At 39.8% G+C, this 14,061-nt stretch overlaps 1 protein-coding gene across 5 annotated transcripts in view; it reads left to right on the plus strand.

Moving 5' to 3' along the window:
* Positions 1-14,061, plus strand: part of LOC104613031 (putative RING-type E3 ubiquitin transferase C3H69) — a 37,786-nt gene that overhangs the window by 20,881 nt on the left and 2,844 nt on the right. For all 5 annotated transcript variants that reach the window (XM_088898162.1, XM_088898164.1, XM_088898163.1 and 2 more), the window contains exons 5-7: positions 1,415-1,503; positions 1,582-1,640; positions 9,225-9,307. In XM_088898162.1, the coding sequence (XP_088754288.1) occupies positions 1,415-1,503; positions 1,582-1,618 (126 nt within the window). In that variant the 3' untranslated portion in view covers positions 1,619-1,640; positions 9,225-9,307. The remainder of the gene's footprint in view (positions 1-1,414; positions 1,504-1,581; positions 1,641-9,224; positions 9,308-14,061) is intronic.

Genomic DNA, 14,061 nt, shown 5'->3' on the forward strand with positions numbered 1-14,061 from the left:
ACAAACCTAGTCCATGGCCAAAAAATGTTGAATCGGTCAACGATCCATTGACCCGGGCGGTCGAACTGTCGACCCGTTCAACGGTTTTTGTCAGAATGGGCCATCCATTCGAACCATCGACCCGGAAACCGGTGGCCAGAACGATTCCGTTTCCGGGTCGTTTTTTAGAACCATGCTTTGGAAAACTCCAAATACACATTCCAAAAGAACTACCACCAAATAGTATTGTCTCTCCATCTTAATTATTCATATCTAGTTTCAAGGAACATGTGTTGACAAATGGGTCAGGACCAATATCTAGACTTGGATATGAACTTATGCTTGGACCCCTGTTTTTTTTTCATAGATAAAATATCATGTTTCCATTAAATCAGACAGAAATTACATAATCAGTCCCTTGGGAGGCGCAAGATGCCACCTCTCCAAACATGAAGCACATAAAATCTTGAAACACAGAATCTAAAGCAAAATGTACATGTGTACTAAAACACAGTTACAGCTCAGCCCAAAATAGTGTTTCCCAAGTTGTGCCCTGTTTTGCCAAGCTATCAGTGAAGGCATTATCTGATCTCCTCACCCACTGTACAGTAACAGTCATATTCCTTGTCAACCATTTGTATTTCTTTAGCTCATTCTTGTAACCCCACACAACGTTTTCCGGATTATTTAACCACTCCTCCACTACCTTAGAGTAACTTATGCTTGGACCTGTTATGGACTAGGGATGCAAAAGGACCGGATAATATCAGATGCACCTAGTTCCAAATTAATTCAATTGAACACTTTTATTCTCCTATCAAAAAAATACATAAATAAATTAAACTAAAAATGGTTAGAATATTATATGTTATTGATAAAATTTGAATCTGAATATTAACATGGATTTGGGCTTAGGCTAGAAAGTTGTGGGCTGAGAGCAGAATCTTGCCATCATCATCTAAGTCTTGTCCCAATTATTTGGAGTTGGCTACATGAATCCTGTTTCACCATTCTGTTCTGTTCAGTGACATATCCATTGTTAATTTATGAAGCGCTTAAAGCATTTCTTTTTACTTCACAACCCATGTCCCTTTTGGTCTGCCCCAATCCCTCCTAGCCCTATCAACTTGCAAAAGATCACTTCTTACAGGTGCTGAGAGCAGGACCATATGATTTAGTATTTTGGACGGTATGCTCCTGAATCATATTATAAAATCAATGCAGTAGGAACAACATGCCGCTTATAAAATTTAACACTGCAGTCCTAGATCTAATGAAATTACAGATGCATTGATGTAGAGCTCCAGTGATATATTGTTCCAAATGAATTTATATTTTGATGAAGTGCTAGCTGTTCTTTTTCATATATATTGGATAGTTTGTATAGGGGTTAGAAGGTCATTGATGTTTCATTACATGAATGTTTTGTTTGTAGCATGCTTATCGCGATGGACGTTTAGAAGAAGTGGTTTTGCGCCATCTTGGGTCTGAAGATGGAGACACAGTCATAGCAAAAGATATTAGGTTTGTTCTACATGATGACTAGCAGAAACTTTTGCTGTTCCATGTTCTTTTCTTCTAACTCCCACCATGGTTTTGCAGGCTTTCAGACTTCCTTGGTACCTTGCGTCTTAGGTGAACAAATTGAAAGACTTAAAAGTGTAAGTTCTCGTTTTTCTCATCCACCAGCAAATAAAAAGAAGGAAAAAAGCCTCTCTTTTTTTTCCTTGCTCTACTTCATGGTGGGCCAGGCTCCATTGGCCTTAGGCCCATACACTTGCAAAACCCCTTTAATGTCCTTTGACCCTTTAGATACAAAGATCTATATGTGTTGCCTAAGGCAATAGACTCATCCCCGTGGTTCAACCCATGGCCCAAAGGGTCCATTCTAGCATTTTCTAAATAATGTGCTAGTGAAGTAGTGAGATATTTTGTAATATTTCTTTTTATGAAATTTTCTTTGCAAGAGAGGGTTTTCTTCCTCTTTAAGAAAAATCTTAAACTTGCTTATAAATAGCCTTTTACTCCTTTTCTTCCAAATTAATGAAAGATAATTTTATTTTGCAAATTGGTGTTAAGAGAGACTCTTCCCCTTTTGATTGCCAGATTATGCTCGTTCTTATTAGGAGTCACTCTAATACAAGAGAGAAGAAGGGGAAAAGCAAGATATGCTTCATCCATAACCTAATTGATCATTAATTATACATCATAAGCTTACACTAACAATCTGGATTTTGATTTGTCGATTCTTGACTTTCCATAGGCAAACAGCTGCGCAGTAAATTTGGGCCTAGGAAGCTGCATTGCATGCCCTAAATTTAGTGTCCATGTTGGACATGCATATTAACTATGTGTCATAAACTTACAATGGTAATCCAGATTTTTGCTTGTCATTTATTGACTTTCCATAGGGCAAACAACTGCATGATAAATTTGGGCCCAGGAAGCATTGTTTCATGGAATCTCCTAAGTGAAGTGTCTGGGTTGGACAATGCATTGGATTTTGATTTTCCATGGATTTCGAAGGACACTTTGAGCATGAGGGAGAGTACAAGCCTTCTAAGAGAGATAAGAATGTGAATATGAAGATTCTTAGCTGGAATGTGAAAGATTTAAGAAGTGCAAGGAAAAGAGCAACAATTAAAAAGGTGATCAAGAGGTTTGACCCAGACATAGTGCTAATCCAAGAGTAAAAAAGAATTGAGTTTGACAACAGATGGGCTAAGAGTGTTTGGATAGCAAGGGGGATCAATTGGGCGGCTCCTCCATCTTGGGGAACCTAAGGAGGGATAGTAACAATGTGGAAGAGGGATGTGCTCAAAGGATTTGATGATTTGATTGGGAAATGCTCAATATCCTTGAAATTTAAGTGGTTAGAGGATGGTTATGTGTGCTAGCGAATGTATATGGACCAAATGATTACAGAGAGAGAGAGGGATTGGGTGATGTCAAGGGTCTATGGGAACTGGGTGAATGTTAAGGGCCTATGGGAAGGGCCTTAGTGTGTGAGTGGGGACTTCAATGTGGTTAGGTTTACAGAGGAAACTAATAATCATAATCAGAGGGCAACAACTAGCATTGGAAGTTTAATCTGTTTGTGGATGCTTTTGAGCTCAAAGAGATACCATTAGCTCACAAGACATTCACTTGGTCCAATCTCCAATCGAATCCCATCTGTTCTAAGCTGGATAGGCTTCTATTTTCAACAAATTGGGAAAAACACTGGGGGAGCTTAACTTCTAGAGAACTTCCTAGATCGACTTCAGACCATTGGCCCATAGTGATTTTTAAGGAGGAAAGGAGTGGAGAACTTGCCCTTTTTAGGATTGAAAATATGTAGCTACTTCATCCTAGGTTTACCAAGAAAGTAAGAGAGTGGTGGGAAGAGTGTAATCCCTTAGTGGAATGGAAGGTATGTGGTTTCACAAGAAACTCCAATTTCTGAAAGCAAAGATTAGAGAGTGGAACCAATTGGAGTTTGGTAGATTATAAGAAAGAAAAAGAGTATCGATAGATCAAATTGAGATTCTAGATTTGAAAGAAGAAAGGGGAGAATTTGAAGAGGGAGACGAGGAATAGAGAGGGTGTTTGAGAAGACAATTGGAGGATTGGCTACACAAGGAGGAAATAAGTTGGAGATAGAAATCTCGGTGCAATGGCTGAAATCACTAGAGCTATTTACAGACTACACAGTGGAAGACATGCTGAGAAAGTGGGGTGAGATTGCAAACTGCACTCAGATCAAACCAGTAATAAGGGTGTCTTGGACTCCCCCCTGCTGGCTTCTTAAAGTTAAATTTTGATGGGAGTTGTAGGGGGAACTTGGGACAATCAGGGATTGGAGGTGTTTTTAGGGATGAGAACGGGGTCATTTCTGCCCTGTTCTCAGGCCCAATTGGTGTGGGATTCCCTCAGAGATGAGATCTTGGCAGTTATGGAAGGAGTTCAGAAAGCCAAGGAGTTGAATGTCAGGAAACTCATAAATGAAGGGGACTCGGAGGTGGTGATAGGGTGGCTGATTAAAGACAACTGCGGTTTATGGAATTACAGAAATGAAAAGAGGAAATTCAGGTGGCTGGTGCGGGAGATGGAAATCAGGATGCGTTGGGTTAAGAGATCAGCTAACTCTTTGGCTGATGGATTAGCTAAACAAGGGATAGAAAGGGAAGCAATGTTTTGGGCTAAGCTGTAACTTAATTGTTTCTTTTGTTTCCTTGTTTCTCTCTTTGGGGGGTTTAAGTTGTACTTGGAAGATAAGAGTTTTTGTCTTCCTTGCTGTAAATAGTTTGATATTTCAATGAATTGAATAAATCTGTTATTGATAAAAAAAAAAGGATAGAAATCTCAGTGCAAGTGGTTAATGGAGGGAGATAGAAACACTAGATTTTTTTTTTCATTTTGTGGCAAATGGGAGAAGAAACTTTATCTCTAGACTAGAAGTTGAAGGATCTATTCTGACACAATAGGATGAGATAGCAGGGGCCTTTGTAGAACACTTTAAGTCCATCTTTAGAAGGCCTTTAAAGGGGGGGGGGGGGGGGGGGGGGGTTAGAAGGATTGGAATGACTAGAGTTAGGGGCAACAAATAGGCAAAGGATAGAACGGAGGTTAACAAAAGCTCCAGGCTCGGATGTTTTACCAAGATTGTTGGGATATCTTGGAAAGAGATCTAATGCTAGTGTTTGAGGAATTTCATAGGAGAGGAATAATTAATCCTGGATTGAATTCCAACTTCCTTGCATTGATCCAAAGAAGAAAGATTCCTCCAACCAAAGGACTTCAGACTGATTAGTTTGGTAAATAGTTTGTATAAGATAATTGCAAAGGAGTTGTCATTGAGGTTAAAGCAAATCCTCCCATCCATCATTGCACCAAATCAAAGAGCTTTTGTGAGTGGAAGACAAATAATTGATCCAATTTTAATTGCCAATGGGAGCATGAAGAATTTCAAAAAGGTTAGAACAAAGGTTGTGGTTTGCAAGCTGGACCTGGAAAAGGCTTATGACTTGGTTGATTGGTCTTTCCTGAAGAAAGTTATGGTTAATTTTGGGTTCGGGGAAATATGGTGTAAATGGGGTCATAGTTGTCAAGGTGACTAGGTGGTTTTTCATGGTCGCTTGGCCCAAATGCCACAAGTTTTGCATATTAGGCGCCACCGCCCAGAGACTTAAGCGGGCACCTACATTCATCTAAAAAATATATATATTTTTTTGATTTATTGATATTTTTATTGGATGTTTTATTCTTTTAAAATAAATCTGGTTACATGATGTCATTTTAGTATTAAGACCAAGTATACAACCTTTTTTCTTTATGTCATAAGGGTTTTTTTGGTTTGATTGGAGAGGGAGCAGAACTGAAGACTTCAAGCCTCAACACACCTCATCAATCTTCTTCTTTTTTCTCTTTTCCAAATTTCAATCGAATCAGTCCTGAGTTCTCTCTTCTTATCTCAAACTTTTTTTTTCATTTTTTTTCGAAAAAACAGGGGCTCCGCCCCTATATTCTTCTTCTTCTTCCGCCCCATGAGTCCATGATTGTTCTCAGTTGTTAGTAGTCATTCTCAGTCGTCAATCGTTCGCCCCATGAGTCCATTTTTTTGCTTTTCTTTTTTTTTTTTTGAAAAAACAGGGGCTCTGCCCTATACTCCTCTCCTCCCTTCACTGATTCAGTCATTGTTCTCACTTATCACTTTAGTTTTTAATAGCCGAACCTATCATTAATATATATACGAATATGATTATATGGTTGAAATCTATAGATTTTATATTTATAGATTCCATTGCCTAGTTGTCGCCTAGGCGCCCACCTGGGCACCCCATGGTCGCCTAGCCTCGCCTAGTCGCCTTGATATATGTTGTGTTTGGAATTGTCATTACTCTGTGTTGGTAAATGGGACAATGGCAGATTTCTTCCAGCCATGAGGGGAATAAAACAAAGGGATCCACTCTCTCCCTTCTTATTTACATTGATTGCAAATGTTTTGGGGAGATTAATTCATAGAGTGGATTCAAGGGATTTTCTAAGAGGGTGGAGACTAGGAAGGGATGAGACCCCCTCACCCACTTACAATTTGTAGATTACACGATTTTGTTATGTGAAGGTGGAAATCTGAGGTGGATCAGAAACATGAAATTGGTGATACAACTCTTTGAACAAATGTCCAACCTTAAGGTGAGTTTTGAGAAAAGTTGTGTAGTGGGAGTGAATATGGAGGGGGAGGTTAGAGGTGTAAATCGAGCTGTGCCGCCCGTGGCCCGACACAAATTTGGACCAGCCTGGCACGACGGTCCGTGGGCCGTGCCAGGCTCGGCATGACCCATATATTATTTATATATATTTATATAAATTATAATTATATAATAATATATAGTATATAATATATTAATAAAATAAATATACTTTTTAATTTTATTATACTAATTTATTTAATTATTGTATAAATAAGCAATTGTATACATCAAAATTCATATAAAATTAAAATTTTAAGTTTTTTTTTTGTCAATTTTTTTAAATAAATAGCTTTGGCCCGATGCACGGCCCGATCTGGACCATGGCATGGCACGGGCCTGGGTCGTGGGCCGGGCCGACCCCCTAAGTTATCCTAGGGAGGGCGGCACAACCCGCACTTTGCGCCCACCGCCCACGGGGGCACAACCCGTTTTACACCTCTAGGGGAGGTTAGGGAGTGTGTAGAGTTATTGGGATGTGAAGTTTCAAGTTGGGAGGTGGTGACTAGGAGTAAAAACTTGGGTGGGTTGGGACTTGGGAATATCAGGAAGAGGAATGTGGCTCTTTTGGGGAAATGGTTATGTAGGTTCTCTTTAGAGAAGGAGAAACTGTGGGCTAAAATTGTGGCTAGCATTCATGGGATAGAGGACAACGGATGGGATCCTGGAATTCAGGCAAGGACTACAAGTGCATCCCCTTGGAAAGCCATTCATGACTTATTACCAGTTTTCTCCCCTCTTATCAGGTTGACTTAAACTCAGACAACCTTATAGAATTTTGGGAACAAACTTGGGTGGGGAATGCCCCTTTGAAGGATCAGTTTCCATCCTTATACGCCCTCTCTGACTTAAAATGAGCCAATTTCTTCCTTCACTATCCCATCTTCAAACACCAGGTTTGGGTGGAATTTGAGCTTGAGGAGGGCTGCTAGAGATACAGACCTGAACAGCATCCTGAGTCTCCTAGGTCTTCTTGAAAATATCTTCTTGGACCCCACAAAGGAAGATACTAGAATTTGGACCCCCACCCCCACAGGCTCTTTCTCTTGTGTCTCTTTCTTCAAAGTCTTAATTCAGCCAACCAGCCCTTAGCCCCCTAGGCCTTCCTTTCCTTATCAAAGAGATTTAGTGCTGACCAATTCCTCCTAGGGTTGGTAGTTTTTGTTGGGAAACGTTTCTAGAAAGAATCAACACTATTGATTTGATTTAAAAGAAGGGACCCAAGACATGCTTATCCTCTCACTCACAGGTGTATTCTTTGTAAAGCTGATGGGGAGACTGGTTTTCACCTATTAGTGTCATGCCAGTTTGCAAAGACTTTGGGAATGGGCTTCTTCCCTCTTTGGGCGTAGTTGGATCCCTCCATTGAACTTGCAGAGCCTTTTTTATTCTTTTTTCAGGTGGCATCTGAAAAGGGATAGGACTATGTGGAGATGCCTAAGGGCTGCGGTATGCTGGTCTTTATGGGAAGAAAGAAAGTCTAGGATCTTCTTTGAAATAGAGAGAAGTGCTGAAAACCTGAGAGATATGATTCATATAAGGGCGGTATAATGGCTGAAATCATCAGAGCTGTTCACAGATTTTACAGTGGATGATCTGTTAAGGAAATAGGGAGAGATTGCTAGATGCGCCCATGTCAAAATAGGACTGAGTTTGTCTCGTACCCCTCCCCCCTCTAGCTTTATGAAACTGAACTTTGATGGTAGTAGTAGAGGGAAATTCAGGAGCTGGGGGTGTGTTTAGGGATGAGAATGGGAATGTTTCAGCCCTGTTCTCAGGTCCAGTTGGGATGAGTGATTCTCTCAGTGCTAAGATCTGCAGTTGTGGAAGGTGTCCAAAGAGCCAAGGTTCAAAATATTGATATGCCCGATACGCCAGTAGAGGCATATTGGGCAGTATCGATAGCTTTTTTTTATTTTTTTTTAGTTTTTTTTTTCAAATCTGGTTTAGAGGGGCCCGTTTAATGTCCACCCACCAAACCGGTCAAGGCCCTGAAACACCCCATGTGGAGTCGTATCGAAATTTTGAACGTTGCAAAGAGCAAAGGAAATGAATATAAGAAGACTTGCAATTGAAGAGGATTCAGAGGTGGTTGTAGGGTGGCTGAATAAAGAGTTAAAGACAATACTGGGTTATGGAATTACAGCAATGAAAGGAAAAAGTTTGGGTGGCTGGTTAAAGACATGGAAGTCGAGATCAGTTGGGTGAAGAGATCTGCTAACTCGTTTGCTAATGGGTTAGCTAAGCAAGGGTTGGCGAGGGAATCTATGTTCTGGGCTCAGTTGTAAGTCTAATTCCTATTCATGGGGGCTCAAGCCTCAGTTGGAGGAGATAAGAAAGTTTTTCTCCTTTGTAATTATTATTTCTGATTGATCAATGAAATGCATTATTGATCAACAAGAGATTGGTTTGTTGGTAGATGGGTTAGAACTTAGAAGGTCAGCTAATGGTTTGGCTGACTCACTAGCCAAACAAGAGATAAACAGGGAAATTTATTCTGGGCTGAATTGTAATAACAAAATCTTTTGGGGGTTGGAATCCCTAAATTTATGGATTGGACCTGTGTACCTTATTTAAGATTATCCAAAATTTAATGAAAGTCGCAGTTTCCTATAAAAAAAAAGTAACACTTTGATGTGACATTTTTCTTGTTCTCCTTGATTATTCAACATAAATAAACAGCTGATGTACATAATGAATGCCATTCTTCCTATAAAATAATTGTAACAAACATAAACCTTTATACATTTTTTTCTTTAGGTTTAATGTTAAAATTAAACTAAATATGGAATATCTTAATGCTTTATACTTTTCTTTAGATGTGTCTCTGAGTCCTTGTTTCTTCGTTCTTGCTGTGTTGGACCTCCTGGACATGTGGGTTCTGATTCCCATGTCTGTCTGTTACTGCTATGATGTTTATTACCTTGATTAAACCTTACTTGGTTGGATACATGTGGTTTCAAATGTGGGATTTTTATTATTTCACTTGTTCTGATTTGGTATGTACATTTACAGGGTATTTATTACTATGAAGGAACTACATGACTTCAAGGACCAAAAAAAATTTCTTATTTCCCATGTTGCACTCCACTTCTAAGGTGAGATGTTCATATTCAGAACTGCAAGGCTACTAGTTTAGTTGCATGAACATTGTTCTGAGGCAAGCAATCTGCAGTTCAAAAAGAAAGATGAAATATAAAATATTGGGTTTGTTTGTTTATCACTCTAAAGGACTCTGTCTTGGAGTTGGAAGGGTCTATTCCAAATCCAAAGCAGTTATGGGGCGGAGCTGGCCTGATGGGTACGTGAAGGTTTTGTAGCCCATGGGCTAGAACCAGGCCTAGTTTTAAAGCCCATTTTAAATAGGCTGTTCTTGAACCTAGTTTATTAGGCCCAACAGGCCATGGTTGGCCTGATTTTCTTTGCTTGTGATGCTGTATTGTTAATTTAAGTTAGCTATAACATTTGTTTTATAATTGTTTGTAGGGATTGTGTCATTATTTTGTGTTGTAGATGTCTGCATGCTTAGATCACTTTATTTTAATTTTTGTATAAGTGATGCCATTTATATTTTGCAACAAGAAGATATGGATGTATTATTTTTTAATGGACCAGCCTAGTGTCAGGCTAAGAGCTAGGTTTGTAAAACCTCTTAGGCCTGAGCCTTGGCTGCACTTTTGGCCCATGGGTGTGCCTAGGTGTGATTTTGAGGCCCTTTTATTAAACAGGCTGGTCTGGGCTTGGTATGGATCAGAGCAAGCCCAGGGGTGCAACTTGGGCCTGGTTAGGCTGAGCCCAACCCAAAAAAGTTGGGCTGCGTTGGGGTCAGGTTAGGGTTGAAAACATGAACCTGATTTTACTTTGGGTTGGGTTAAGGTTGAGGTCTTGGGCAACCAAACCTAACCCATGTTTTATTGTTTGTATGGCAGGTTAGCCTGAGTGCAACCTGATTTTGGGTTGGGTTAGGGCTGGGGATTTGGACAACCCAACCCAACCCATGTATGTGCCAAGGTTAATCAACCTTAATTGGCTAATGACAAGTCTAAGAAACGTGGACATTTTTTTTTCTGAAAGCAAAAGGAAGTGAAGAAATTGAGCCAACCTGAGCCCTATTTGTTACCTTGGGTAGGGTCAGGGTTGACCTCAACCCAACATAACCCAGCCAGACTTAAGTGCCTTAGTCTAGTCGATGGGAACACCTGAAAGCAAGCACTCATCCTTTGTCCCTTGGGATTGCAGAATATCAAAACAACTTGTAAAATTCCAATGAACAGAATGCAAGTACCATTAAATGTTTTAACAGGAAGAAAAAGTTGGAATAAATTGAACTAAAGGTGATTGCGAAGGGAAGTTGCATAGGCTTCATAAAGGTTCCCTTTTAAAACTAGAATTTGCCATATTTCAGTTGTATTATTTCCTGGTTTTGGTCTGCATTTCCTCATCATCTAAGCCCTATCCCAACTAGATGGAGTTGACTACATGAATCCTGTCTTGCCATCCATTTTGTTGTCTAATGTCATACCCACTGTCAAATTATGAGCACTTTGATTCCTCAATTCTTGCAAGAATGAAATGGGCAAATTGGAGATTGTGTAAGGCTGCTTTTGGTTTGGGGGAAGATTTTGGTGGGATGGGCTAAGGATGAGAAAGGGAAAATGGGTGGAAAGATTACACGCTCCAATTTTGGTTGTAAAAATGAAAATAGTGGGAAAATCAACCTCAATAACAAATATTAATGGACTAATAATTTTTTATTAATTAATTCATTAATAATTATTAATTTAATTATTTTATTAATATTTAATAAATAATTATTAATTTGTTAATGAGTCTTGGGTCTAATATTAACTCTTAAAAATACTACAAGGAAAGTGTATTTTCTATTAAACAAGTTTCCCCCTCCTTTCCCACTTGTTTCCCACCAAGATGGTGGGTTTCACATCCAAAGAATTGAGAACTATAATCCCATCTTTTTCCCATCTCGTCTCATGACATCCCACCAACTAAACAAGGCTTAAAAATCCATCACTACCTTTAGTCCAACAAACTTCACTCTTCATAGACAAGTAGGCATGCATACACACACAAGCACACACAAAAAAAGAGGTTCCTAAGTGACCTACTTGACGATGTTCACTCTCTGGTCAATTGGGGACCCTTTGGCCTCTTATCTCTAGGATCAATCTTCTGCACCAAGAAACTGTTATTGTTAATATTGCTTTCTGTGGTACTTGAAAGAAGTTGGCAACCAAGAAATCATCCCTCATTTGACTATTTTGTTTCATTTTTCTTTTTGTCCCTCCTGTATATTTTTTTTCTAATTTATTTTTGAAAACTGTAATTATCATTAATTGTATTAAAATGAGTATGAGTTGGTGTGTAGCATGTAGCTATACACTAGTAGGTGGAAAATGTATCATATTGGCTATACTACCTATTGCAGTTCGAATCCAGACAGTAGGTAAAGAGTAGAGATGGACGAACTGAGCAGGTGAACCAAGGTGCTTCCCGAGGTGTGTTCTCGGGGTGGATCTCTCTGATGATCAAGTTAGTAAGCAAGCAATGAGTCGTTGGATTGAGTGGAGGAGGCTTGTTGGTGACAAGAATGGGAAGATAAGGAGGCAAGAGAGTTGTATTGAGTGTCGTAGTATGAACTAGTGATTTAAAAGGCATGCCTGAGGCGCACAGGCGAGGTGCATTTTAGGGTATGCACCTCGCCCAGGTCCTAGGTGCACCCCTTTTTAAAGGTGCACGCCTATGCACCTCGCCCAGGTCCTAGGTGCACCCCTTTCAAAAGGTGCACGCCTAGTGCACCTAGGTGTGTACCTAATGCGCCTTGAGTCTTAGCCCAAGCGTGTACCTTTTTAAAATTCTGCACTTTTTGCTTCTTTTTTGAGCCTAACGGCTGGGCCTAGGGCTCTGCCCCAGGACCCCCGACCATGCCCCTCGAGGCAAGCCCAAACAAGTCCATGTTAGGGTCTTAAATTCTTATTTCTCACATAAAAAATAATGATTTTATAACTTTAATCGCCTTTTAAGAAGATATTTTATTGGAATTAATGAATGAACAACATTAGCAAATAGGGGGATCTCGGAGCTTCAGCGAACAAATCATTATTTTTTATGTGAGAAATAATACTTTAAGACCCTAACATGGACTTGTTTGGGCTTGCCTCGAGGGGCATGGTACAAAGGCGACTCATAGAATCAGGAATGCAATATGTTTTACATCACATTAGCCTACTTGAAGTAATGCAATTGAGGAGAAAAAGAGATTGTGGATTTTACATGGTTGAAAATGCTTTATATGTTTGATTTTATTTTTAAAATTTCATTTGAATACGCTTTACATGTTATGTTTATGTATTTTAATTTTAGATAATAGGTTTTTTAAAACACTTTTTTAATTTAAATTTATATTTTTTTTAACATTATGTTTAATATTTTTTTATTTATTTTTATTTTTTTTATTTTTTGAAATTTCTAACATTTTTTTTATATTTTTTTAGCATTTTTTTCTTTGTAATTTTGCTCCTTGCTTCAAAAACCTGCACGCCTCGCCTTGCGCATTGCGCCTTAGGCGCAAATTGACCCTTGTGCTTTTTTTGCACCTTGCACTTTTAAAACACCGCTATACACATACCTTGTTTTGGGGATGCTATACATGTAAACACGAGATGTTGTGTTTGTTGAGGAATCCCAGTCCTATAGGGAGACGGGTGTCAAGACCAACATGGGATTCTCGATAGCGCATCATTATTTGGTGGTGCTTTACGTATGGACAAGTTAGGTTGGTTGTTGGAAGTTGAGACCGTTCGGATTAAGGGGGAACTCTATGGTTCGTCCAGGACACACAACAAAACAAACTTGGGCCAAAAATATGGTCTTCATCATTTGCCCCCTACTTTCGAGATTGAGGTGGTTGCATAACCAACCCATGGGGGCTTGGCAGGCCTACTCTTCGATCGACACCCTCATCTCAAACTCCGAGAGTATATGATACTATTGCTAGATCCTAACTATGTCTTCCTACCTTAAACTCCTCGAGTATATGATACTATACGATGAGCCAAGCACCCTCCTCGGGGCTTAGTAGGCTCACTCCTAGGTTGGCGCCCTCATCTCAAACTCCTCAGGTATGTGATATTATCACTAGATCCTCGCCATGCCTCCTTGCCTCAAGGTACTCTTGATAAGCCATGCATCCTCCTTAGGTAGCTCCTCGATGACGTGAACGACCAAGCCCAAGGTTCCAACCTAGGGGCATCCTTGTCCTCATCCATGCCAACTATGTCCACCTCGACATCCCCTATACAACCACGATTTGCAAACTCCTCAGCCTTGATCTCTAGATTAGGCTCGCTCCTAGCACGGGAGCAACCAACCACAATATTGTTGTCTTCGGCCCCCACACCAGCTTCGAGATCCTCATCCCCCACTAAGTCTTTGAAGTACAGCCTCGGCCTCAACTTTGAAAGCAAACTCTTCCCGATTTGATAACTAAAGGCATCAATCTCCCTAACCTCGTCCATAACAGTCTCCTCAACCAAGTCAGTTTGGTCACTCGCTAGTTCTAACGTCGAGCTAAAACGCTTAAAGCCACTACTAGAATAACTATAACTAGAACTGGATGAGGACATAATAGCAAGAGCAAAAAGAACTTGCCCAACCAACCTTCCAAGTCGAGGATGTCAACTAGCACCGAGCCAAACTCCTAGACGCCCCATCTTTACAAGTACTTCTTAGAAGTACTTATTTTAACAATCACTTATGGCTGTTTGGTAACCCACTTTTCACTTTACTTATTATGTTTTTAAGCACTTATTGGGGTGGGGGTGTTTGGTAAGCTACT

Source organism: Nelumbo nucifera, chromosome 2 (genome assembly GCF_055504915.1).
Source record: "Nelumbo nucifera cultivar China Antique chromosome 2, China Antique-T2T, whole genome shotgun sequence".
Classification (NCBI taxonomy): domain Eukaryota; kingdom Viridiplantae; phylum Streptophyta; class Magnoliopsida; order Proteales; family Nelumbonaceae; genus Nelumbo; species Nelumbo nucifera.